Raw genomic sequence first — 27,860 nt, 5'->3', positions numbered from 1 at the left:
GTTGCCATACCAGGCAGTGATGCAACCAGTGCTTTTGATGGTGCAGCTGTAGAACCTTTTGAGGATCTGAGGACCCATGCCAAATCTTTTCAGTCTCCTGAGGGGGAATAGGCTTTGTCGTGCCATCTTCACAATTGTCTTAGTGTGTTTGGACCATGATAGTTTATTGGTGATGTGGACACCAAGGAACTTGAAGCTCTCAACCTGTTCCACTAACAGCCCCGACGATGAGAATGGGGGGCGTGCTGTGTCCTCCTTTTCCTTTAGTCCACAATCATCTCTTGGACACAGGGACTATGGTGGTCTGCTTAAAACATGTTGGTATTACAGACTCAGTCAGGGAGAGGTTGAAAATGTCAGTGAAGACACTTGCCAGTTGGTCAGCGCATGCTCGGAGTACACGTCTTACTCATAAGTAAAGGTCTTACTCATATCGGCTACGCTTGCCTGTTTGATGGTTTGTCAGAGGGGGGGGGGGGATCTCTTATAGGCTTCCGAGTTATAGTCCCGCTCCTTGAAAGCACCAGCTCTACCCTTTAGCTCCGTGCGGATGTTGCCTGTAATCCATGGCTTGTTTGGGTCTACTTAAACAGTTAACAAGGTGGCAGTAGCACCATCAGAAACCTTTTACAGATTTTTTTATAAATTGGAAATGACAATAACTAGTAAAGAAATGAGTTCTAACCATAATCACCTTGGCCCAATCGCTGAGTCATATTGTGGAACACTGAGGTGTGTGGTGTGAGTAGGCACTTTTCCCTCATGATCTTGAAGCCAGTGGAGGCTGGTGAGATGAGCTATAGGAGGACATGTGGTTTCCATGTTTGATACCATTCCATTAATTCCATTCTAGACATTACAATGAGCCGGACCTCCTATAGCTCCTCATACCTCTGCTTGAAGCCCACCCAACACCATCCTCTGTGGAACTATTCAACAGTGAGAAGACCAGTCAGTGGGTTAACTAACAAGGTAGGAAACCACAGTGTGCAACTGTGTCTTCAGAAGCTCACACCAAGTAGGCGGGGAACAGCCCCGTTTGCAAGACTCATGATGCTCCACCCTGAGAGTTGTGTCGGAGACAGCGGCTGAGGAAAGAGACTAGGAGACAGAAGCGAGGGATTTAATAATTTCACGGTTTGACCGTAAAATCAGCTAATTTTGTGAGGTTGCATGGGAAAAAGCACCATGGAAATAAACAGCCCAAAAATAATGACAATCATGTTCACTTTATTTTTTGTTTTCCATTGAATACATACAAATACATAGACATATATAAACGCACCCACAAACACAGAAAATTATATCTACATTATGCATACAAGATCATTCATTCGGAGATCCTTCTGCAGCCTGTGTCACCAAAATATGCCACAAATACGATGACCAAAGGGTGTAAATCATCTCAAGTGTATGTATTGGAATCCAAGTGACACTAGTCTTTAACGGTGTGAGAACTCAAGGAGGCATCCTCACAGTGAGGGGGCAACAGTGAGCAGGCACTTGGCATCTCTGGAGAGGAAGTGGCCCACGGGAGTCCTCTGGCCCCAGGTCTGCTGCAGGACCTCGCGGTCCAGTTTGTTGAGCCTCTGGGAGCACAGCCGCAGGTCCTGGACCTGTTCTGACAGGCCGTCCAAACTACAGCTGTCCCAGGGGCCGGCTACCTGACAACCTGAGAAGGAGAGATGGAACAAATTAGAGGGACATAGAGACAGATACAGTCTGAGAACCAATAGACTACTATAGGCCTGATGTACCTTGGAGGTTGAGATGGGTCAAAGGTCTCTGGGCGTCACGGAGGGCGGAGAGGAGGCTGTAGAGTCCTGCTGAGGTGACCGCAGGGTTCCCTGACAGGTCCACAGACACCACGGAGGGACAGACAGGCAGACATCTGGACACACAGAACATACGGATCTCAATACTGGACAGTCACATAAACCAGAGGTACTGTACAGGGCAGACACTTGGAAAAGGCACAGGCAGCTCAACTAAAGGACAAGGGTGACATGAATAGAGAGAAAACACAAAATGCACACACACCTGGCGAGGGTGGCCACGCTGTTGTCCGTCAGTCCATTTCCCCCCAGGCTTAGATGGGTCAGGGAGCAGTCATCCTGTGGAACACACAAAGAACCAATCAGAACCATGTCCTCCGTGACTCAGCAAGGGACCAATCAAATCCCTGAAATCCCTGTGCCCTTGACCAGGCAATTATAACGCTGTATTAGTAGTATGTCTTAGTACCAGACCTGGGTGTGTATTTGATCATTTATTTAAATATGAATTTTATGTGTGAGAATTTTCAAATAAATGTGTCCCGAATCAACTACTTCTAGTGGTTAAATGGATGGGAGTGTATTTGAGTCAGTGAATTATTTTTTCAAATACATGCCAATACTTCAAGTGGATTTCCAAAAACGTGTTTTCTGGAAAATAATGCATGACGTGGAAGGTGTTCCACGACACGTTAGCGGAGTTGCATTATTTTGCAGAGAACGCATAGAGCCCTGAGTTGATTATCCCTTTTATACATACCATAGCTATAATTTAACATATTTGCCGCAAGAAATGTATTAATTTGCCAGTAGAAAATGTGACAACATCCACTGAAGTAGCTAGCAAGTTTACTGGCTAGATAGTTGCAGTAGTTGCCTTGGTAACCAAACCATCATCCTGGGCTTGCTATTATGAAAATCGAATTAAACAATGTCAATGTCTTCAATTCAACTTTTGCCTTCAAAAGCAGCTCAAAAATAGAACATGTAAGAATGAACTTCATAGTCATTGAATTATACCGCGCAATTGTATGGAAATAATTAAGCAATAAAGGCCTGAGGGGGTGTGGTATATGGATAATATACCACGGCAATGCTGTCAGAGGAAGGCCCAACGCTTGGACACAATCCTTAGCAGTGGTATATTGGCCATATATCACAAACCCCAGAGGTGCCTTATTGCCATTATAAACTGTTTACCAATGGAATTAGAGCAGTAAAAATAAGTGTTTTGTCATACCCGTAGTATACGGTCTCATATTCCACAGCTATCAGACATGCAGGGCTCATTATAAACTGGGTGGTTTGAGCCCTGAATGCTGATTGGCTGACAGCCATGGTATACCACAGGTATGACAAAACTGTTATTTACTTTTATAATAGCAATAACACACCTCAGGGGGGAGTGATATACAGTACATTCGGAAAGTATTCAGATCCCTTGCCTTTTTTCACATTTTGTTACAGCCATATTCTAAAATTGATTAAATCGTTTATTTCCTCATCAATCTACACCCAATACCCTATGACAAAGCAAAAACTGTTTTTTAGAAATTTTGCACATTTATTAAAAATCAAAAAACTTTAAACTATTCAGACCCTTTACTCAATACTTTGTTGAAGCACCTTTGGCAGGGATTACAGCCTCGAGTCTTCTTGGGTATGACATTACAAGCTTGCCACACCTGTATTTGGGAAGTTCTCCCATTCTTCTCTGCAGATCCTCTCAAGCTCTGTCAGGTTGGAAGGGGAGCGTCTCTGCACTGCTATTTTCAGGTCTCTCCAGAAATGTTTGATCGGGTTCAAGTCCGGGTACTGGCTGGGCAACTCAAAGACATTCAGAGACTTGTCCCGAAGCCACTCCAGCGTGGTCTTGGCCGTATGTTTAGGGTCGTTGTCCTGTTGGAAGGTGAACCTTCACCACAGTCTGAGGTCCTGTGCGCTCTGGAGCAGGTTTTCATCAAGGATCTCTATAATTTGCTCCGTTCATCTTTCCTTCTATCCTGACTAGTCTTCCAGTCCCTGCCGCTGAAAAACATCCACCACCACCATGCTTCACTGTAGGGATGGTGCCAGGTTCTCCAGACGTGACGCTTGGCATTCAGGCCAAAGAGTTCAATCTGGTTTCATCCAACCAGAGCATCTTGTTTCTCATGGTCTGAGAGTCCTTTAGGTGCCTTTGGGCTAACTCAAAGTTTGCTGTCGTGCGCCTTTTACTGAGGAGTGGCTTCTTCCATTTAAGAATGATGGAGGCCACTGTGTTCTTGGGGAACTTGAATGCTGCAGAAATGTTTTGGCACCCTTCCACAGATCTGTGCCTTGACATAAATCTTGTCTCAGAGCTCTACAGACTATTCCTTCAACCTCATGGCTTGGTTTTTGCTCTGACATACAGTCAACTGTGGGACTTTATATTGACAAGTGTGTGCATTTCCAAATCGTGTCCAATCAATAGAATTTACCACAGGTGGACTCCAATCAAGTTGTAGAAACATCTCAAGGATGATCAATTTAAACAGGATGCACCTGACCTCAATTTCAAGTCTCAAAGCAAAGGGTCTGAATACTTATGTAAATAAATGTGTTCTTTTTAATAAATGTGCAAATGTCTAAAAATATGTTATTGCTTTGCCATTATGGGTTATTTCATGTAGATTGTTGAGGAATGTCCATTTAATCTATTTTAGAATAAGGCTGTAACAAAATGTGGAAAAAGTCAAGGGGTCTGAATACTTTCCAAATGCAATATATGGCCAATATACCACGGCTACGGTCTGTGTCCAGGCACTAACAGCCCTTAGCCGTGGTATATTGGCCATATACCACACCTCCTTGGGCCTTATTGCTTAAATATTCAACTATTTGTCTTTTCAAATAAACAATATCTGAATACTTACTTCAAAATGTACAGTATGTGAAAGTAATTGAGAAATGTAAAATAGTATTTGAACCCAGGTCTGCTTAGGCAGTTAGTACTGTCACCCAATATATCAATGTTGAGTTCTCAGCTTGGCCTCCAGCTTGAAACATTAGTCGACATGAATCCTACTTAACAGAGGGACCATCACATTTGTTCCTCTATTGAAGACAGTCTTGCCAGAGCTCCCCTTTAAGTCAAATGCTATATACCGGTACACTTTAAGATACAACCATTGTGTCTTCCTTAACATATCAGCACGTCTCTTGGCCTGAATAGAAAACGGCAACGTTGTGCAGCAGATAAGTGTGAATGACATGCTTCCTTTTCAACCTGTGAAATGTTATTTCCACACGCTCTCAGCTCCGCCTGCCTCAGACCTGTGGTACAGGTAACTGCCAAAATAAAGGAAACACCAACAAATGGAGTTGCGCCACTACGAGCCGGCCAGAACAGCCTCAATGCACCGTGGCATAGATTCTACAAGAGCCTGGAAGTATATTAGAGGGATGTGACACCCTTCTTCCATGAGAAATACCATCATTAGGTGTTTCATGTTTGAGATGAACATTTTTTTCAGGCTCCACTCCAGAATCTTCCATAAGTGTTCTATAGAACTCGCCAGCTTGTCGTCCTAAAAAAAGCGGAAATTAGTTAGCATTTTCTACCTCTCGTTCCGTTGGGCATTCCTAAAGGGGAAATGAATGGGGAAAATAAACGGGGTATAAGGGAGATATGCCAAAAATAAGGTCTGAGGTTAACACAGGCTAAGGATATCTTATACGCTTTGTTCTAGGAGCCTTTATGTGCTCAAAATAAGTAAGTTGCTAACGAGTCACTAACTGTCAGAGAAATGGAACTACAACATTAGTCGCAACATTTTCACATCACTACAGCGACCACGCAAACTAGTCTACGCTACATGACACCAAAAAGCTAGTTGGTTTAGTTAGCTTTCTACTTACCAGCTCAAACAAAAATACAAGGATGGTATATTGTTTTGCTCCAGGCTGCAAACCATATCTCTTCAGCGGGAAGGTGCTAATTATATCGTTTCTCGAACGATGTTGTCCTGAGGAGACTTTGGGTCCGTCTAATAAGTAAGCCAAGTCTGTTAGCTAGACGTCAACAGCATGCAACCAGAGTTAATTTTTTTACATGTTAGCACAGATGTTAGCTTTTTACAAAATCCACAAAAAGTGATGTTAGCTGATGAGATCTCATAGAAGAAAATGTATAAGATCTCATAATCCTGTATAGGGTTGCACATTATGGGGAACATTCAGAGGTGGAAAGTTTCTGTGGGAATTAACAGGAATACATGGGAATTAATGGGAATATATGAAAATTCATATTAATACCATTTAAATGTAGATATTTTTTTGCATTGGATATATTTACCATATCATATGGAGACAGAAACCTTTTATCTTATCATAAGTAGACATAATTGCAAACGATTAAATCCTTCCAATAGAAAAAAACAATTTAGTTACGAATTTAACTTTAATTAAATGAGTTCACTCTTCACATGGGATGATTTCACTGAACAACAAAAGATAGGGACTATTGAATGATCCATCGCATCTCCCAAAAACATTTTCAACATACATCTGTAAAACGATAAGTCTAGAAACTAAAGCTTTGGTTATCTTCCTCCCAGGTTTCCATGTCTTCTCCCTGGACCTCCTCAATGTCCACCTCTTGAACAGACTCTTAGGCCTCATCTTCACTGTCACTTACCAACCTTGTTGCGGATGGCTCGTTGTCAGGCTCAAAAAGCCTCAAATTTTCCCGAATGGCCACCAATTTTTCAACCCTTGTATTGGTCCAAACAAGGACCATTTGCACTTTGAGGTGGCTGTTGGTGGTGGGATTTGTAGGATGATCGAGGCAACAGGGGAAAGAGCCTCAGATCCACAAAGTCCCTTCCACCAGGTGGCTGATGAGATATTTTGGCACGACTGCCATATTACATCTCCATCCCAAAGCCCTTGCTTGGAAGTGTCCTTCACCAGACTGCCAAGAACCTTGCCCTGATCCAGGCCAAGATGGGACACGGTAGTGCTGGGCATTTTTATACTAATTAACTCAGGAACCACACCTGTGTGGAAGCACCTGCATTATATATACTTTATATCCATAATTTACTCAAGTGTTTCCTTTATTTTGGCAGTAACCTGTATGGGTTTACTGGTTAGAGAGAAACAAGAGTTACCAGCAACCTAACCAATTGTTTGGCCAATATCCAATCATAGCATTTTTATCATTTACCAATTTACACAGCAGTTTCTTTTCGTGTACCTTCACAAACAAATTTACACCCACTTAAGGCTACTTAGAGAATATGATAGTTTGTGCAGTTCTTTTGCCAAACGATGCTTAATTAATGTCAAGTATTCTAATGATGCAGTTTTTGAATTTGTGTGTGTGTGTGCTCGCATTTGTGTGTTTGCATGTGCTGTGTACCTGGGACAGGACTGACGTCAGGTGTTCTAAAGCAGGGTGATCAGCGGGTCCACAGCGGATGGCAGACAGATGGAGGTGTGTGAGACAGTGGAGAGGCAGAGTCTTCAGGACCAGCTCAAAGCCTGTAGAGCCCAGAGCATTGTAGGATAGATTCACAGACTTCAGGTGCCCTGTACCTGTAGGATGATGAGATGATACTGATTCTTCTGGAACATTTCAAACTACCTCAAACAGATGGCAATGTGTCCATTTGGAGTTGTCTCCTTCACCATTTATATACATTATATTTAATAATAATAATAATAACATTTATCCAAAGCGACTTACAGTCATGCATGCATACATTTTATCTATGGGTGGTCCCGGGACTCTGGAGTGGCTAATGCTAATATTTAGAATATCAGTGTGAAACGGGTATATTAATGAGCCTGTTTACCTGCCAGGGCTCTGGCCAGTAGGAGACGGTGTTGCTGTAGGCAGCGGGCTGTGAGGTTGCAGGCCTGCAGGGAGAGGCTGGCCAGTAGGGGGCACGCTGACAGCAGGCAGGACAGGGCCTGGGACAGACCATCACCCAGCGGGTTCACACTCAGGTCCAATTCCTCCAGACACTAGAGAGAGAGATGGGAGGGAAGAGACGACCATTTTGTTTAGCTCGCCATCAACACATCCATCCATATGTAGCAAGGTGGCCGTGATGTAGCCGCACTACGCCATCCTTTACATAGTCGTCCTGTTCTTATAGTTTAGATATGAATAATCTACACATTGCTGAACCTATAGGTGAGCAACAATAGTGAACACATACATACCACATTATTGATTCAAGCTTTTGGTCAGTCATATACTATTCTTAAATAACATGACCTCTGTGCAGAATAGAACAATATAAAATGACAGACCGGTGTACTGTAAACAATCACTGAAGATAGGGTACAGAATCCTGGGCCCCTACACGTCCATATAAAGGGCACAGCACAGCGAGAGTCTTACAGGTGAGTATTATTCGTCAGTCCCATAGGGGTGCATATGTTTCTGAAACAACATTCTAGGATGCTAAAACATTCAAGGATAACAAAAAAGGACTTCTAAACATTCATAGCTTCACTTGCTTTCCAGCTGAGAGTATTTCACTAGAATATAAGAAACTATTCTTACAAATTACACTAAGTAAATACAAACGAACTAAGTAAATACAAAATCAATCCTATTTATATTGAACAAAAATATAAACGCAACATGTGAAGTGTTGGTCCCATGTTTCATGAGCTGAAATAAATGATCCCAGACATTCTCCATATTCACAAAAAGCTTTTCTCTATTTAGTTCACAAATGTGTTCACATCCCTGTTAGTGAGCATTTGTCAATTTCCAAGATAATCCATCCACTAGACAGGTGGCATATAAAGAAGCAGATTAAACAGCACGATCATTACACAGGTGCACCTTGTGCTGGGGAAAATAAAAGGCCACTAAAATGTGCTGTTTTGTCAACACAATATTGAGGGAGCGTGCAATTTGCATGTTGACTGCAGGAATGTCCACCAGAGCTATTGCCAGAGAATTTAATGTTAATTTCTCTACCATAAGCTGCATAAAACTTTGCTTTAGAGAATTTGGCAGTCCATTAATCCGGCCTCACAAACACAGACCACGTGTGGACATGCTAGGCCAGGACCTCCACATCCGGCTTCTTACCAAACCAGGATCGTCTGAGATCAGCCACCTAGACAGCTGATGAAACTGTGGGTTTGCACAACCGAAGAATGTCTGCACAAACTGTCAGAAACCGTCTCAGGGAAGCTCATCTGCGGGGTTATTGACCGACTTCAGTGGGCAAATGCTGACCTTCAATGGTCACTGGCACGCTGAAGAAGTGTGCTCTTCACGGATGAATCCCGAATCCCGTATGACGTTGTGTGGGTGAGCGGTTTGCTGATGTCAACGTTGTGTGCCCCATGGTGGCGGTGGGGTTATGGTATGGGCAGGCATAAGCTACGGACAACGAACACAACTGCATTTTATCGATGGCAATTTGAATGCACAGAGATACCGTGACGACATCCTGAGGCCCATTGTCGTGCCATTCATCCTCCACCATCACCTCGTTTCAGCATGATAATGCACGGCCCCACATCGCAAGGATCTGTACACAATTCATGGAAGCTGAAAAAGTCCCAGTTCTTCTATGGCCTGCATACGCACCAGACATGTCACCCATTGAGCATGTTTGGGATGCTCTAGATCGACGTGTACAACAGCGTTTTCCAGTTCCCGCCAATATCCAGCAACTTCGCACAGCCATTGAAGAGGAGTGGGACAACATTCCTCAGGTTACAATCAACAGCCTCTATACGTGTCACGCTGCATGAGGCAAATGGTCACACCAGAAACGGACTGGTTTTCTGATCCACACCCCTACCTTTTTTTAAAAGGTGTCTGTGAGCAACAGATGTATATTTGTATTCCCAGTCATGTGAAATCCATAGATTGGGGCCTAATGAATTTATTACAATTGACTGATTTCCTTATATGAACTGTAACTCACTTTAAAATATATATTTTTTAATTGTTGCATTTATATTTTTGTTCATTGTAGTTACCGGGAAAGCAGGTTGAGTCTGCCCTTCCAAGGCGTTCGCCGCCTTCTTAAGCCCTTCCCCTGTGATGTGATTGGAGGACACATCCAGATGGCGGAGCCGGGGCATGGTGACAGCAGCGGCGACCAACTCAGGGAAGAGGTCATCGTGTAGACGGTTGCCAGACAGCTGTAGCTGGGTGAGGCTGGCCTGCAGTTTGAGGGCACGGAGGAGAGGGGAGAGGGAGGAGGGGGGCAGGCTGAGGCCACACACTGACACAGAGGGACAGCCGTCCTGCACCTCACACAGACGAGCCACACGCTTGTTCTCCTCTAGAGACAACACACACACACACAGAAACACATGGCATGGATTAACAATGCACTTCAGGTATTCAAATACCAGTAATTTAGGATACACGCTCAAAACTGTGAATTCTGTTATTCACCGATGAACTGGGTGTCGATTAAGGGAGCCCCGCGCACCTCTCTGATTCAGAGGAGTTGGGTTAAATGCGGAAGACACATTTAGGTTGAATGCATTAAATTGCGCAACGGACTAGGTTCCCCCTTTCCTTCCCTTACTCGCACATTTCTGCGGCAGGAAATTAACCAGAGAGGTATCAGTTGTTCACATACTCACCCACTGCCAGGCTGCGACAGGCCTTCTTGTAGCGCTCAGGAAGAGGGGGGAGGTCCCACGAACACACCTCAGCCAGGACCTGCAGTGGACATAATCATCAGCCTTGTCCTTATTTAGATATGTTCACTACATAAACAACTGTAAAGATTACACATTTGTGTTTCTAATATTGCAATCCTTCACACCATTTAAAACTGAGGCAGCACTGTTCCAGATGATCAACACAAGTAACAGAATTTGCCATCACAGTTTGACTTTTGCATATTTCAAGGTAGTAGTTTCTTCTACCGACAGATCTAGGATCAGATTACCCTATCCTCACTCTTAAATGTTAACCATTAGACTGAGGGATTAAATAAGATCTGATCCTGTGTCAGTGGTTAAAAAGGTCCAATGCAGCAGTTATTATCTCAATATCATATCATTTCTGGGTAACAATTAGGTACCTCCGTGTGACTGTTTACAATAAAAATTGGTCAAAGGGTACAAAAATAGATTCTTAGCAACAAAAATGTTGCTAGGAATGTCGGAGTGGGCAGGGGAAAATTAACTGTTATTGGCAGAGAAGCACCAGTGACTCGGTCTATAAAAAAAAGTGGTCAGATGAAGCAGATGCTAAACTACAGGACGGTTTCGCTAGTACAGACTGGAATATGTTCCGGGATTCTTCCGATGGCATTGAGGAGTACACCACGACAGTCACTGGCTTCATCAATAAGTGCATCGAGGACATCGTCCCCACAGTAAGTGTACGTACATACCCCAACCAGAAGCCATGGATTACAGGCAATATTCGGAATGAGCTAAAGGGTAGAGCTGCCGCTTTCAAGGAGCGAGACTCTAACCCGGAAGCCTATAAGAAATCCCACTATGCCCGCCGACGAACCATCAATTAAGCAAAGTGTCAATACAGGACTAAGATTGAGTCCTACTACACCGGCTCCGACGCTAGTCGGATGTGGCAGGGCTTGCAAACGATTACAGACTACAAAGGGAAGCACAGCCGAGAGCTGCACTGTGACACGAGCCTCCCAGACAATCTAAATTACTTCTATGCTCGCTTCGATTCAAATAACACTCAAATATGCATGAGAGCATCAGCTGTTCCGGACGACTGTGTGATCACGCTCTCCGCAGCCGATATGAGTAAGAGCTTTAAACAGGTCAACATTCACAAGGCTGCAGACCCAGAGGGATTACCAGGACGTGTACTCCGAGCATGCACTGACAAACTGGCAAGTGTCTTCACTGACATTTTCAACCTCTCCCTGACTGAGTCCGTAATACCAACATGTCTCAAGCAGACCACCAAGAACACTAAGGTAACCTGCCTAAATGACTACCGACCTGTTGTACTCACTTCTGTAGCCATGAAATGCTTTGAAAGGCTGTTCATGGCTCACATCAACACCATTATCCCAGAAACCCTAGACCCACTCCAATGTGCATACCGCACCAACAGATACCCAGATGATGCACTCTCTATTGCACTCCACACTGCCCTTTCCCACTTGGACAAAAGGAACACCTATGTGAGAATGCTGTTCATTGACTACAGCTCAGCGTTCAACACCAGTGCCCTCCAAGCTCATCACTAAGTTATGGACCCTGGGACTAAACACCTCCCTCTGCAACTGGATTTTGGACATCCTGACTGGCCGCCCCCAGGTGTTAAGGGTAGGTAACAACACATCTGCCACGCTGATCCTCAACACGGGGGCCCCTCAGGGGTGAGGGCGCAGTCCCCTCCTGTACTCCTTGTTCACTCATGACTGCGTGGCCAGGCACAACTCCAACACCATCATTAAGTTTGCCGATGACAACAGTGGTAGGCCTGATCACCGACAACGATGAGACAGCCTATAGGGACGAGGTCAGCGATCTGGTCGTGTGGTGCTAGGACAACAACCTCTCCCTCAACGTGATCAAGATAAAGGAGATGATTGAGGACTACAGGATAAGGAGGACCGAGCACGCCCCCATTCTCATCGAAGGGCTGTAGTGAAGCAGGTTGAGAGCTTCAAGTTCCTTGGCATCCACATAACCAACAAACTAACATGTCCAAGCACACCAAGGCAGTCATGAAGAGGGCATGACAAAATCTATTCCTCCTCAGGAGACTGAAAAGATTTGGCATGGGTCCTCAGATCCTCAAAAGGTTCTACAGCTGCACCACCGAGAGCATCCTGACGGGTTGAATCACTGCCTGGTATGGCGACTTCTCTGCCTCTGACCGCAAAGCACCACAGAGGGTAGTGTGTACGGCCCAGTACATCACCAGGGCCAAGCTTCCTGCCATCCAGGAACTCTATACCAGGCTGTGTCAGAGGAAGGCCCTAAAAATTGTCAATGACTCCAGCCACCTTAGTCAAGACTGTTCTCTCTGCTACCGCACGGCAAGCAGGACCGGAGCGCCAAGTCTCGGTCCAAGAGGCTTCTAAACAGCTTCTACCCCCAAGCCATAAGACTCCTGAACAGCTAATCAAATGGCTATCCAGACTATTTGCATTGCCTTGCATTTTCTTAAAACTGCATTGTCGGTTAAGGGCTTGTAAGTAAGCATTTCACTGTAAGGTCTACTACACCTGTTGTATTCAGCGCAGGTGACGAATATAATTTGATTTGAGAAGTTTGGAACTCTTTCCTATTGGTCTATTAATTAATTTACTCCATCCTACCAAAACAGGCTGACATTTCAGGCGGTCTTTTCAATCAGCTCTTATACACTAAAAGTGCATTATCATTCTCACACAATTATTCCAACCTCCAGTGTTTTATGTGTATTTCCACACTATCGTAAGTGTTTGGCCTCACCTCTTCATTGGTGTGGAGAACAGCCAGTAGCAGGTCTTGGGGAGAGAGCAGAGCGCCCTCTTTCTGCAGCGAAAGGCGTGGCAGGAGGCCACAGGCCTGGTAGTAGCGCTGGGCCGCCTGTTCACACAGCCACGACACCGTGCATGAGTCTGCCTCGCTGGAATACACAGTGACACACACACACTGTTATGAGCACGCACAAACCCCCCCCCCCCCCCCCCCAGTTACAAAATATTTTCTTCTTCTTGAACTGCACTGTTGGTTAAGGGCTTGTAAGTAAGCATTTCACGGTAAAGTCTACACTTGTTGTATTCGGCGAATGTGACAAATAAAGTTTGATTTGATTTTAGTATAGAAGCTGAATCTCAAGCAAGGCCAAAAGGGTCCCCCAAGTGCGGCAGGTAGCCTAGCGGTTAAGATTGTTGGGCAAGTAACGAAAGGTCACAGATTCGAACCACTGAGCCGAGTAGGTGAAAAATCTGCCAGTGCCCTTGAGCAAGGCACTTAACCCCAATTGCTACTGTAAGTCACTCTGGATAAGAGCGTCTGCTAAATGACAAACATTTCAATTTAAATGTACCACTTTAGACATTCACTCTCTTTCACACATACATGCAGGAAGACAAATACACCAACCTATGTGGTACTGGTATCAGAAACACGTTCGCTTGAACCCTGACCCGCATTCTGATTGGTGCAAGCATTGGCGCAGCGACTGTCTGGTTTGGGACCTGAGGTTGAGGCAGAGAAATACAATTTTAGAAACGATAAAAATAGAACTACTAGAACAAAATCTCCATTCAAGTCAATGATCCGTGATGGGTGAACCAGTCTAGTAAAATATATTTCTACGTTACAAACCATGAACTACCCATGAACTGAGTCTGCAACATATCTTTGCAAGTCCGTTCACCTCTTTAGGACCTTCATCTCCCTACTGCCATCCCCGACAGTCCAAAACAGAATCCTACTACAGTAATGATGTGACTTGACTCTGTCTCTCGCGCTGTGCTTGATGGAGCTTGCTTGTTAAAATTGAACCAATAGAAAAGGTCCAAAAGGGGCAAACCCACCACCTGGCAGACTAAATCAAACGCTCAAGCTATTTGAAAGATTTGAAATAGTATTTGAACCCAGGTCGGATTTCACTTGATCTCTCTGACCTGCTGAGTGCTGTAGCGGGTCTGAGGCGGCGTGGAAGCTTGAGGGTCGTCGTCGTCAGTTACGGTGGGACTCTGTGGCCTGCTGACCTCTCGGCGGCCCAGCATTACCATGCCTGAGAGCTGAGTCATCTTCACCTGCCGCGGCATGCCGCGCAGAGGGAGACCCCTACTGGAGGAGGTCGACACTGCAGGACGAGAGAGAGAAAAAAAACAAAAACAGGTTGTGATTCCACTGGCTAATACTGCCCCTTATAGTTCATAGATAGTAACATGGATATGCTTGTGCTCCTCTGTTAGCTTCCATATGATTTCTACATTGAAGTACAGTTATGGGGCTGCGTGTGTGTGTGTGTGTGTGTGTGTGTGTAATCAGCGCAGCTGCTACACACCTCTGCTAGCCATTTCAGTCGTGGTTGAACGACAGTTCTGACTCCTGGCCCCTGATGACATCATATTCAAGTCCCGCCTTCCATTCTGCTCCTCCCCCACTCTCCTCTTCTTCTTTGGGTGAACATTGCCCATGTCATTCTCCAGCCAATCATCTATCAGATATTCCTCCTCAGGAACAAGCGCTGGCCTGCTATTGGACGACACCGCCGGTGTGCTGCTGAACTGTGGCAGGCTCTGGGAGAGAAGGCGGGTCTTGGCACTGCCTAGGCTGCGAATGGCACTGTGGTACTCCTCCCTGCCAAAGACAGAGGGTACCGCAGACTCTCTCGCTTCAGGAACAGAAGAGCTTGTTTCCTGGCTGGGGGGAACTTCCTGTGGAGCTGGGGCTGCTCGGAAACGTCGGCGTGGTCGGACAGGGCGCAGAGGGCTAACCGCGCCATCCAAGTCACTGTGGTCGGAGGAGCTGCTGTCATCCTGAGAAAGACGGAGATTGTTTGTCAATAGGAACAGTGTCTCACTTGCAAATCTGCTTCACAACAGCTAACTTTATGAACGCTGATCTTGACTGACATTCTATGACAATCGTAAAGTACTGGGTCATTGAGAATTGGTTTCAAACCTATGACAGGCATCTAATTTCCTATGTTGTAAATCAACTAGTACCCCAAAGAGGATGGAGGCCTCTGTCCCTCTGTGTCGTTGTTGGGGCCCCGCTGTGCCGTTGGAGTGCCTTGGTTTGGGGATAGGTGGTACTGTGCTCTCCTTGGGGCTCCTGGTTCTGGGCTGGCTGTTGGTGGACGAATGGTGCCCTCCGGTGTGGATCAGAGGCTCTGAGTTCTCAGCATCAAACAGCTGACTGTCCTGCAGAGCATCAAATGGCTTGGGGGGCGCGGGAGCAGTGGGGACTGTGGTACAGAGAGTGTAGAAAAGTTAAGTGCACAGTGGAATAGTTGACGTCCTTACAGCAACAGGAATGTATGTTGTGGGAGACGGCATATTTTCTGGACATTAATTAAGCAGATTTTAGGCCTCACAAACAGTGTGTGTGTGTGTGTGTAAGATGATGACTTCATATGTACAGAGTATTTTTACACACAACACAAACTAACTGTGACACATTGAATATACGAAATGTACAAACGTATTATCCACAATATAAAAATATTTTAAAAACTCTTGATATGATAAGAACAAATGTTTGAAGCAGAGCATCAGTATCAAATAAGCATGTTACCCATAATAAAAACTAAAAAGCTATGATAGGAAACAGTGGGTGAGAACAAATTTCCTGGAGACAGATTTGCCTGGAAGCTAGCAGATTTAGCCTTACGCAGCAGAGCATCAGGGTAGACTTATCTGTGGCAAACAGTTCCTCTGGCAATCGTTGAAACCTACTTGGTAACGAGGGCACTCAGCATGTCTGTACTGAGGGAGGCTCTGTACCAGGTTTTGTTTTTGGAAATTCATATGTACGGAGTATATTTACACACAACACAACTAACCGTGACAACAGGGTTGGGGTCAATTTCATTTTAATTCTAGTCAATTCAGGAAGTACACTGAAATTCCAATTCTCTTTAACGCTTTTCACTGAGGAACATTTTGAATTTGGTTTACTCTCTGAATTGACTGGAATTTCAATGGAATTGACCATAACCCAAACATAAAGGCCTCATAACCACACAGTTTCATTATATAAACCACTCTACACTGTTCTAGCCTTCTTGTATTGCATAGGCCTACACCCACCAGAGGAAGTATGTAGGCCTCACCTAACCCTGCTAGGGCCCTCCTCAGCAGCTCCTCTGTGCTGGACAGCTCATGTCTGGCCTCCTGGTCCAGCTCTCTTCTGTACATCCTCTGCCACAGACGCAGGCTGTCCAGGGGTGTCTCACCCTGAGGGGGACACAGACATACATGAGCCACTTGCACAAACACTCACAGGTGCATGCACCCCCCACCCCAAAGAAACATGTGCACAGTCATCCAAAACACACACACACACACATCTTGTCCTGACCTTGGCATTGCGGACAGTGACTGAGGCCCCCCTCTCCACCAGTAATCTGGCCGCTTGGAAGTGTCCACAGTTGAGAGCGTCGTGCAGGGGGGTGACGCCCTCACACAGTGACCCCCCTGGGTCGTTAATGTCAGCCCCCCTTTCTAGCAACAGAGCCACCACGTCTGAGAGAGAGAACAGAGGGAGAGAGAAGCAGATGAGGGTTAAAATGCTGATTAAGTCCAGACCTGCCCACCCTGTCCAGCTTTTTAGAGTACCAGACGCGCGCGGCAAATTGGGGTTTCAACTCACGCACCGAATTTGGGTTCTCTCCCCCCGCAACGCTCGTGTGCGCTCTGTTTGTGAGTCTGATCGCAATTATAGAATTGTACCAAATTAAGTTTATAAAAGGTTGGAGTACTTTCTTGACAGCATTCCATTTACACATATGGTAATAGTCACTAACAAGATGTAATTAGAAAGAACACACAAAGGGCCTTTATTCTTGGGAGTAAAAAAATAAAAAGATGAAACAAATAATAAAAGTTATTTATTTAGGTACAAAATGTACAAACGTCTTATCCACGATAAAAAAAAAAAAAAAAATTAAACTCTGATATGATAAGAACAAATGTTTGAAGCAGTATCAAATAAGCATGTTACCCATAATAAAAACTAAAAAGCTATGATAGGAAACAGTGGGTGAGAACAAATCATCTGGAGATAGATTTGCCTGGAAGCTAGCAGATTTAGCCTTACGCAGCAGAGCATCAGGGTAGACTTCTCTGTGGCAAACAGTTCCTCTGGCAATCGTTGAAACCTACTTGGTAACGAGGGCACTCAGCATGTCTGTACTGAGGGAGGCTCTGTACCGGGTTTTGTTCTTGGAAACGAGACTGAGTATTCGTTCGCAGTCTGAATCGCTGTGGAATATGACCAATATCCCCAGCATCACAGCGGAAAGGTGGGACTAGACCCCCCCCCCCCCCCCCCCCCTTCTCATTGTGCCGATTTCAATCCAGGCCTGATCCGTGCGCATGTTGACCAGACTCCGCTCAAAAGGTTGTTGCCTGATAGAGTCTAAACTCATCTTCCACCAGATCAACAGAGGCTCCCCTCGGGAATAACGCAGGGAAAGCATGCCATGAAAAAGTTGAGGGATGAGAACTTGGTTGTCTGCTTGTTGGCAATGTCAACGACTACTGCATGCTGGAGGAGCACATCTCCAAATGGACATTTCATGTAGTCTACTGCAGAAGAAAATATATTTCTGACATCTGCATAGGTCTTCAGATCCAGCTTGCCTTAGCCCCCCAAGTTTAGTCTCTATAGTAGAGGAACGCTTGTCACCTCTCAAAACAGGACCAATCACTAGGGCCAGCTCACAAGTCCTTGGCTTTTTAGACACGGTTCCTAATCAACATTAAGAGCAAAATCATTTTGAAAACATAAAAACAAATGATCACATCGACACAGACCGCAAACTGGCTACACAAAGCTTAAGTAGGCTACCGCAAAGGGAATCTGGCCGCTGTTCAGTAGGCTACCACAAAGGCAATCTGGCCACTGTTCAGTAGGCTACCACAAAGGGAATCTGGCCGCTGTTCAGTAGGCTACCGCAAAAGGAAAATCTGGCCGCTGTTCATAGGCTACCGCAAAGGGAATCTGGCAGCTGTTCAGTAGGCTACCGCAAAGGGAATCTGGCCCCTGTTCAGTAGGCTACCGCAAAAGGAAAATCTGGCCGCTGTTCAGTAAACTACCGCAAAGGGAATCTGGCAGCTGTTCAGTAGGCTACCACAAAGGCAATCTGGCCGCTGTTCAGTAAACTACCGCAAAGGGAATCTGGCCGCTGTTCAGTAGGCTACCACAAAGGCAATCTGGCCGCTGTTCAGTAGGCTACCGCAAAGGGAATCTGGCCCCTGTTCAGTAGGCTACCGCAAAGGGTATCTGGCAGCTGTTCAGTAGGCTACCGCAAAGGGAATCTGGCCCCTGTTCAGTAGGCTACCGCAAAAGGGTATCTGGCAGCTGTTCAGTAGGCTACCGCAAAGGGAATCTGGCCCCTGTTCAGTAGACTACCGCAAAAGGAATATCTGGCCGCTATTCAGTAGGCTACCGCAAAGGGAATCTGGCAGCTGTTTAGTAGGCTACCGCAAAGGGAATCTGGCCCCTGTTTAGTAGGCTACCGCAAAGGGAATCTGGCCCCTGTTCAGTAGGCTACCGCAAAGGGAATCTGGCCCCTGTTCAGTAGGCTACCGCAAAGGGAATCTGGCCCCTGTTCAGTAGGCTACCGCAAAGGGAATCTGGCAGCTGTTCAGTAGTCTACCGCAAAGGGAATCTGAAGGCTGTTCAGTAGGCTACCGCAAAGGGAATCTGGCCCCTGTTCAGTAGGCTACCGCAAAGGGAATCTGGCAGCTGTTCAGTAGTCTACCGCAAAGGGAATCTGAAGGCTGTTCAGTAGGCTACCGCAAAGGGAATCTGACCGCTGTTCAGTAGTCTACCACAAAGGGAATCTGACCGCTGTTCAGTAGGCTACCGCAAAGGGAATCTGAAGGCTGTTCAGTAGGCTACCACAAAGGGAATCTGACCGCTGTTCAGTAGTCTACCACAAAGGGAATCTGAAGGCTGTTCAGTAGGCTACCGCAAAGGGAATCTGGCAGCTGTTCAGTAGGCTACTGCAAAGGAAATCTGAAGGCTGTTCAGTAGGCTACCACAAAGGGAATCTGGCCCCTGTTCAGTAGGCTACCGCAAAGGGAATCTGGCAGCTGTTCAGTAGGCTACTGCAAAGGGAATCTGAAGGCTGTTCAGTAGACTACCACAAAGGGAATCTGACCGCTGTTCAGTAGGCTACCACAAAGGGAATCTGACCGCTGTTAAGTAGGCTACCACAAAGGGAATCTGACCGCTGTTCAGTAGGCTACCACAAAGGGAATCTGACCGCTGTTCGCTAGAAGAGTCTGCTGTTTCAGCCTATGTAAAAGGTGCCTATTGGATTTCTTTGCAACACATAGATCATTTCAGATCTTTGAAATGGATTAAAATCTCAAATCTAGTGCAAAGGCACATTAGAAGCATTGCCTCCATCTATAGTAAATACTCATTCATTCTTCATCGCGCCGTCTTCTAAACTCCCGACTCTATTTAATGCCAAGATGTTTATATTTATTTTGATTATACTTTTGTAATGCTTTTTGTGACGTGGATCATAATTACAGTTACAGTCTATCAGGTTGTGTGATCCTCGTAATGTTACGATGCAGAATTAAACGTATATCACACTCGCACAAACGTGACCAGTTAATTTTTGTATTTGCATTTCATTTCTTTCACTAGCAAATGCGAGTGAACTGCTGGCACTTTAGAGCCCACTGAATGTCCATCTTATGTTCGCTAACGTTAGCTTGAAACAATCCGTGTTTACCTTCCCACAACACACGGGGTCGAAAAGGGATTTGGCCATGTGTTTACGTACAGCTGACAGTCGGCAAACTCAGCATCACAACAAACAGGGGGCAGCTACGTCGAATAATGATGTATTAATCTCCATGTCCGTTGACAAAACCCCTTACATGTCTGTGTGTTGCAGCTAGAGAATCGGGATGTTAGATTTACTCAGTGGATTTATTTTTTATTAAAATGTAAAAATAAAATTTCAAAAAACGTGCTAAATTTATTATTTAAAAAAATACAAAATAATCAGGCCCTATTCATTTCTGCATACTTTTAACTGTTACCTGTGTGTCCGTGGTTGCTGGCCTCGTGGAGAGGAGTCCAGCCACAGTAGTCCCTGGGGTTGACAGGATGACCCTGAGACACAGACATACTGGCTGAATACTACCACAGACAGTACCATGGCCACAAAGTAGTAGGAGTATAAACCCAGTTCCACTCACCTGCTCCACCAGGTACTGGACCTGCTTCAGGTTCCCATCTATACAGGCTCTGTGGAGAGACGTCTCCCCTTTCTCATTCCTCTTGTTCCACTGAAATCCAGGCAGACAGACATGAGTCTCTGCTTCTTTCAGTAATTTGAATGCAGACTGCTTTTACAAAAGCTATTTTTTAAATTTTATATCCCAGGCAAATCAAAAACAAAGCCATCATTGACAAATCTGGCACTTACCCGAGCCGGCTTTCTCCTGCCGCTACAGACCATCTTGTCATCGTCCTCTACGGAGAGACAAGAGAAAGACACACAGACAATTAGCCAGACTAAAATAATCTGCCAAAGCCGTGTCAATTTTCATTGCTTTATTCAGCAACATCCTGTATGCTAAACTAAATGACTGGATGGCTCAAACTGAGGTAAAAAAAGAAAAGAAAAGGGACAAACATCGCGGTGGAGACTGTAGTCTCACTCACCAGAGTCTGACAGCTGGATATCGCTGTCCTCCATGGGTTCACTGTTCTCCATCTCCTCTTCGTCCTCCTCTCCCTCGCTCCCCCCCTCAGGACTCCAGCCCTCGGTGGCACACAGCTCCTCTAGCCTGGCCTGCGTGTCATCAGTCTGCGACGAGCCCCCGCGGCTCTGGGCAGCCAGCCACGTCTTCAGCACTCGCCTCTGGTGAAGAGAGCGACAGAAGGAAGGAGAAAGAGACCAAGAAAGATAGAAATAAATTAAATGAAGACAGAAAAGAAAAACGTGTAAATAACTTGAGCTTTCTGCTGTCCGCAGAATAAAATATTTGATCCATACAGGCCGAGTGCTTTTCATTTAACCGAGAGAAAAAAAAAACGATGAGCATATTTCTACAGTGAGCCCAGTCAGAGTGGGCCACCGCAACCTACAGTACCTGTAGTTTGGGTTGGCCAGCCCTCTGTGCACAGCGCAGGGCAGTGTCGTAGCTACAGTCCACATCCTCCACGGGCCTCCCATTCTCCTCCTGGGCTGCTGCGATATTCAGCCACGTGTTACACTCCTGGCACCCACACACACAAAATGACACGAGCATGGATTAAAAGAAGCACAGCCAATGCTAAGATAGTATGCACCAAAGGAAACTTTTCTATATGACAAGCCCAGACTAAGAAATCCAGCCCCCATTCTGTCCAGCCCCAGGCCTGAGTCCCAGGCACACCCAGGCAGGTCATACCTCTTTGGGGTTGCCCTGTCTGAGGGCCAGCTCCTGTCTGTAATGTTCCACAGCCTTGTCATGCTGCCTGATGTCTGTGTAGGTGGCCGCCAGGGACACATGAATGACAGCCAGCTCCCGAGCAGGCTTCCCCAACGCCTCTGCACTGGATAGCTACCGAACAGCGGCGACAGACAAGTGTCATGTCATTGGATAGGTCAAGGTTAGACAATAAATACATGGATTGTTCATGCAGCTCACGACACACAAGACTGACAGGTATAGATGGGGCGGGAAGTGGGGATAGGGAACGTTGGGATGGACGTGTACTCATCCAGGCAAGTGATTTCAATAGTTAAACTTTAATAAACAGGAAGTGAAAATGGACACCGGAAGTGGTGACTGTGTGGGGCTAAGTGTGTGTGATGTTTTCACCTGCGTACGGTAGGCGTCCAGGGCTTTGCGGTAGCATCCCACTTTACAATAGAGGTCCCCCAGCTGCTCCGCCAGTCCCACAGCCTCCTGGGAACGCCCCTCGTCACCCAGCTCCCCTGCTGTTTCCTCCAGCTGACTGCCCCGAATCGCTACGGCAACCACACACACAGAGAGAGTTCAAAGTTGCTGCAAGAGTAAGAAAAAACATTGAATCTATGAAAATGACATTTTCCCCCAGACACAGAAAGCCCAGTCCAGGTTGACACATGTGGCCCAGCTCCACTCTCTCCAGCTCTGTGGTTTTAAGAGAAACAAACAAGCCTCTCTCACCTTGTTTGAAGGCCTTCTTCACAGCCTCCCTGTCCACATCCTGCTGGGAGCCTAGAGAGAAGGCCTTCTTCAGGGAACGCCTGGCCGCCACAAAGTCCCCCAGGGACAGCTGCACCTACACACACACACACACACACACACACACACACACACACACACACACACACACACACAACGTACATAGAGACACATGTAACAGAGGTGATTGAGTGACCACCCTCTCGTGATCACTTGAGAAACCCTGCTCAAGATCTGAAGAGTTGCATTGCGAGTCAATACCCAGGCTTTAATTGGGCAGGTGGAGACCCAGGTTCGAACCCTGTCACATGCTCGAATGCACAGCCAAATGCAAACACACACACTAGCTTATACTGTTAATGGGAAGTCAGTTATAACATAAAACTGTAATACTTTATAACTGACCGAATTAGTGTGTTAATTTAAAATGAAAAATAGAATGCCATGAGAATTTCCACTCCTTACCTTGCCGATGGAGTGGAAGCACTCACTCTCGCTGAACTTGTCTTTGATCTTGCGGGCACACTCCTTGGCCTGCTCGAGACTGCGCAGGGCATTGGAGTGGTGCCCGTTGCGGAAGTAGATGTTGCCCAGGTTTAAGTTGGCACGGTACAAATCCTCCAGGAGCTGGTTCTTCCTATACAAACAAGGCAGAGGGACACCAACTCACTTAATGGTAAGATATTAGAAAAGGTATTATCTACTGTACAAGGATGCCATGGCTTGAACCTTACTCTAGGTCCTAGTTCAAAGTGTATTAGGTGTATTTTTACAGAGTGTGGCATTGTATTGCGCTGTACTTCATGTTCGGTCAGCTATTAAATTTGTGCTATTAAATTTGTGGCATTGCCGGTGTAACTGTAGTCTAGCCGATGCCATTGAACAGCACACGTTGGTGTCATGGTGTGCTAACTGTTACCATTGGCAGACCAGGGCCCGCATCCACAAAGCGGTAGGAATGCTGATCTAGGATCAGAATCCCACCTGTTCATATAATCTTATCAATTATGATGTGAAAGGCCGTGGATACGGGCCCAGGTTGAGGTGAGCTCTTACTCTGCAATGTAGACGCTGAGGCGGATGTATTCACTGCATTGCTTGGGCTCCCCCAGGTGGTCACACACCAGCCCAAGGTTGAGGTACAAGCGAGCCCTCATCTCACTCAGCTCCAGAGCAGCCACGGATCCTGAGGGGGAGAGGAGATGAAGCGTTGTACAGGAGGAAGAGAAAGACGGAAAACCCTTTAGCTTACCTCATGAATAGGCCCAGGTGTTTATCCTGATCAGATCAAGTGTTAAAGAAAAACTCTGGGCCCCAAATATGCCCAAAAATGTGACTTTTCTGTTCACACATGTATTTGCCTCACTTGGATTCATATATAAAAGCCATCCCACAAACACACAGTACCAGTCAAGTTTGGACAAGCCTACTCATTCAAGAGTTTTTCTTTCTTTCTTTATTTTTACTATTTTCTACATTGTAGAATAATAGTGAAGACATCAAAACTATGAAATAACACATATGGAATCATGTAGCAACCAATAAAGTGTTAAACAAATACAAATATATTTGAGATTTGAGATTCTTCAAAGTAGCCACCATTTGCCTTGATGACAGCTTTGCACACTCTTGGCATTCTCTCAACCATAATGATGAGGTAATAACCTGGAATACATTTCAATTAACAGGTGTGCCTTGTTAAAAGTTAATTTATTTCCTTCTTAATGTGTATGAGCCAATCAGTTGTGTTGTGACAAGGTAGGGGTGGTATACAGAAGATAGCCCTATTTGGTAAAAGACCAAGTCCATATTATGGCAAGAACAGCTCAAATAAGCAAAGAGAAACAATAGTCCATCATTACTTTACGAACATCAAGCATTATGATGAAACTGACTCTGATGAGGACCGCCAAAGGAAAGTAAGACCCAGAGTTACCTCTGCTGCAGAGGATATGTTCATTAGAGTTACCAGCCTCTGATTCCAGCCCAAATAAATGCTTCACCGAGTTCAAATAACAGACACATCTCAACATCAACTGTTCAGAGGAGACTGCGTGAATCAGGCCTTCATGGTCGAATTGCTGCAAAGAAACTACTACTAAAAGGACACCAATAACAAAAAGAGACTTGCTTGGGCCAAGAAACACAAGCAATGGACATTAGACCGGTGGAAATATGTCCTTTGGTCTGATGTGTCCAAATTTGAGATTTTTGGTTCAAACCGCCGTGTCTTTGTGAGACGCAGAGTAGGTGAACGAATGATCTCCACATGTGTGGTTCCCACTGTGAAGCATGGAGGTGGTGGTGTAATGGTGCTTTGCTGGTGACCGTGTGTGATTTATTCAGAATTCAAGACACACTTAACCAGCATGGCTACCACAGCAGTCTGCAGAAATACTCGATCCCATCTGGTTTGCGCCTAGTGGGACTAGCATTTGTTTTTCAAAAGGACAATGACCCAAAACACACCTCTAGGCTGTGTGATGGCTATTTGACCAAGAAGGAAAGTGATGGAGTGCTGCATCAGATGACCTGGCCTCCACAATCACCCGACCTCAACCCATTTGAGATGATTTGGACCGCAGAGTGAAGGAAAAGGAGCCAACAAGTGCTCAGCATATGTGGGAACTCCTTCAAGACTGTTGGAAAAGTATTACTCATGAAGCTGGTTGAGAGAATGCCAAGAGCGTGCAAAGCTGTCATCAAGGAAAAGAGCGGCTACTTCGAAGAATCTCAAATATATTTTGATTTGTTTAACACTTGGTGACTACATGATTCCATGTGTTATTTTATCATTTTGATGTCTTCAATATTCTTCTACAAATAATATAATTTTTTTTTAAAAACTTTTTACAAGTGAGGACCGGCAAAATGTCCCCAATTCTCCTAATTTTTGTTGGTTTGCTGTTCTTGTGGTACTCACAAGTATAGTAAAACGTGTACACACCTTCCAGTTCTTTGTCCACAATAGCCATGCTCTTCCTAAAGGCATCTTCCGCCTGCTTCAAGCTGTCCCTCGATTGGTCAGACTCGTAGCGGAAGAGGAAGGTTCTTCCAATGGTGGCCAGTGCCCTTTGTTCCTCTGCATGATCATTGACGGAGCGAGCCAGATCAAGATGACACCGCTGGTGCTGAATCCAAACACACACTCTTAATTAATATACTCTGCTTGTGTACGATTGGCAACAAGTAAAATGGTGGGGATACTCTTGTAATAAACTGTTGGTTAGTACAGAATCTGATTGTATTAAACATTTCGCCTGTTCTTGTTGTGCCTTTCAGGCTGCATAGTTAGTCACAAAAAAGTATCCAAAATGTGTAGCACAAGCCCAATCTGAAGTTCCAGTCCTGCAGACAGTTGGCATCCCAAGTAATGTGCCCATCTGAAACAAAAGCAGGTAGAGGATCAGAGAGTAAAGCTTGAGCTGTTCACTGACCTTCAAAGCCGCCTCAAAGTTCCCCATCTCCGCATAACACTCCCCAATCTTACGATTGGCCACTGCACGTCCAATGACGTCATGCATTGCCGTGGAAATTTGCAATTCCTGCCGATGTTCCTCAATGGCAGCTCCGTAATCGCCTGATAGGAAACAGAAATGTGCAGAATAGTAGAGATGAATCAAGATAAAAATATGATGATTAAATGATTCCTCATGAAACCCTGACAACAACAAAAAAAATCATTAAATGTAATGCATAGAATAGTCCTTTGGAGGAAGGATTGTTGACATATGCTTTTAGATACAAATGTCAAATATGATTGAGAAATAATTAATCAAAATTGCTAAATGTATGATATTTTGGCCTTACCCGGGCCTTCTTTAAGACTCAATGTTTCATCTGTAGATGTTACAAAACAAAAATTGGGGTCATATGAAGCTTAACGCTTGCTCTGTAATAGGAGTAGTTTTTTGATTTGAATCAAATAAACATTCATTCATTCATATAAACATGAATATTGAAATCCCAAATCTTAGATTTGGCAAATGTTTCAATATATTGTTGAACATAATACTCTATTGCATATCAAAGTTGCAGAGTGGGATCACCAACAGAGGGTGGCCATTTTCACTCCATTTTCACATTCACTCTGTTGGTAATGCTGACAAATTGGATCATAACTCTAAAAGTAGCAGAGACCCCAATCTGGAACTTTGATATTCCCTTAGAGTATATTATATTCAATAATATATACAAACATTAAAATCTAAAATGTTCTATTTTCAATATTCATGTTTATATTTGTCAATATTAATATAAAAAGGTTATTGAAGTCAAAATACTATCATATTACAGAGCATGCGGTACATCTTCATATGAAACCAATATTTGCTTCGTACCACCTAAAGATTAAACCCTATGGAGTCTTAAAGTAGGCCTGGTAAAAGGACAAAATGTCATAAATATGGCAACTTTCCTAAAAGCATAACTGAGAAATCATTTTAATACACACATATGTCAACAATCCTTCCTACAAAAGGACTATTCTATGGATTTGTGAAAACACCAAAACTCATGGTCTTTTTATGTCCGAGTTTCATAAAGAACAGATATGACTAAATTGACACTTTCTCTATGCAATACAGTACAAAGATGACCACATTACCATTTCGTGACAGCACCTCTCCCAGTTGATTGCACAGACTGGCCTCTTCGCTCAGATTATTATTGCTCTGAGCTTTACTCTTCGCTTTCTGTAGTTCTGTGGGTAAAAATATGAAAATGCATTGTGTGTAATATACACACACACACACACAAAGGACAATTGCCTGAATGCCTTGGTATGAGAGTATGTTTGGTCAACAATAGTCTCGCGTAGCTTCTGGCAACTAGCTAGCTAGAGTACTCATCATTACATGATCGGAGTAAAGGTGAGCAACTTACGTTTTACCTCCCGGGCAGTGTACATCTTGTCCCGTTTGAAAGCGTACGTTAGGCAGAACTGACAAAATAAAACGAAGATCTGCAAGCTAGCTAGCTATCATTGACAGAGTAAGGTACTAACGTTACACGGCTGGCTTGCTAGCTAAATTAGCTGGCTAACTAGGAGTGATTTTGAAGACACTAACATCAGCTACCGTTTTTATTGTTCTGTCTGCTGTTAGACTTTACTGACTACCTCATTATACGACTTTCTACACTCACATTTTTCTTGATCATGATCCATAGTTCCTATATAATCCGATTATTAACGTGTATCTGTTTTTGTAGCTAAAATCATTTGTTGACGTCTCAATACCTTTCCATAAAGTCCCGCCAATGT

The 27,860-nt window shown here is 44.8% G+C and overlaps 1 protein-coding gene across 2 annotated transcripts; it reads right to left on the bottom strand.

Moving 5' to 3' along the window:
- Positions 1-1,210: 1,210 nt before the first annotated feature.
- tonsl (tonsoku-like, DNA repair protein) lies at positions 1,211-27,860 on the bottom strand. 2 transcript variants are annotated; one of them, XM_020500863.2, is made up of 28 exons: positions 27,482-27,860; positions 27,204-27,299; positions 26,035-26,177; positions 25,545-25,728; positions 23,654-23,783; positions 23,063-23,234; positions 22,580-22,694; positions 22,250-22,398; positions 21,836-21,988; positions 21,536-21,661; positions 21,105-21,303; positions 20,866-20,912; positions 20,636-20,725; positions 20,477-20,549; positions 16,767-16,930; positions 16,519-16,642; positions 15,410-15,651; positions 14,746-15,220; positions 14,357-14,541; positions 13,830-13,924; positions 13,194-13,350; positions 10,380-10,458; positions 9,762-10,069; positions 7,598-7,769; positions 7,162-7,337; positions 2,041-2,114; positions 1,758-1,891; positions 1,211-1,672 (listed from the first exon to the last, which is right to left on the bottom strand). In XM_020500863.2, exons 1-28 carry the CDS (start codon positions 27,504-27,506, stop codon positions 1,473-1,475), a joined length of 4,287 nt encoding a protein of 1,428 aa, XP_020356452.1. In that variant the 5' UTR covers positions 27,507-27,860; the 3' UTR covers positions 1,211-1,472. The 2 variants fall into 2 exon arrangements, with proteins under 2 accessions (XP_020356452.1, XP_031644255.1); XM_031788395.1 differs by having other exon boundaries at positions 25,545-25,980; positions 26,088-26,177; positions 27,482-27,852.

This window comes from Oncorhynchus kisutch, linkage group LG14 (assembly GCF_002021735.2).
Source record: "Oncorhynchus kisutch isolate 150728-3 linkage group LG14, Okis_V2, whole genome shotgun sequence".
Classification (NCBI taxonomy): domain Eukaryota; kingdom Metazoa; phylum Chordata; class Actinopteri; order Salmoniformes; family Salmonidae; genus Oncorhynchus; species Oncorhynchus kisutch.
The sequence above is the reverse complement of the archived record's forward strand: the minus strand, read 5'-3'. Positions and strand labels throughout refer to the sequence as shown.

What these genes read in the sequence shown, in the direction of transcription:
- tonsl (XM_020500863.2), bottom strand. Translation starts at nt 27,506, where the DNA reads ATGTACACTGCCCGGGAGGTAAAAC. An exon ending in TCCAGTACCTGGTGGAGCAG is followed by an intron (nt 20,550 to 20,635) that starts GTGAGTGGAACT and finishes TCTGTGTCTCAG; the next exon opens with GGTCATCCTGTCAACCCCAG. An exon ending in CCCGCTACAGCACTCAGCAG is followed by an intron (nt 13,925 to 14,356) that starts GTCAGAGAGATC and finishes CCTCAACCTCAG; the next exon opens with GTCCCAAACCAGACAGTCGC.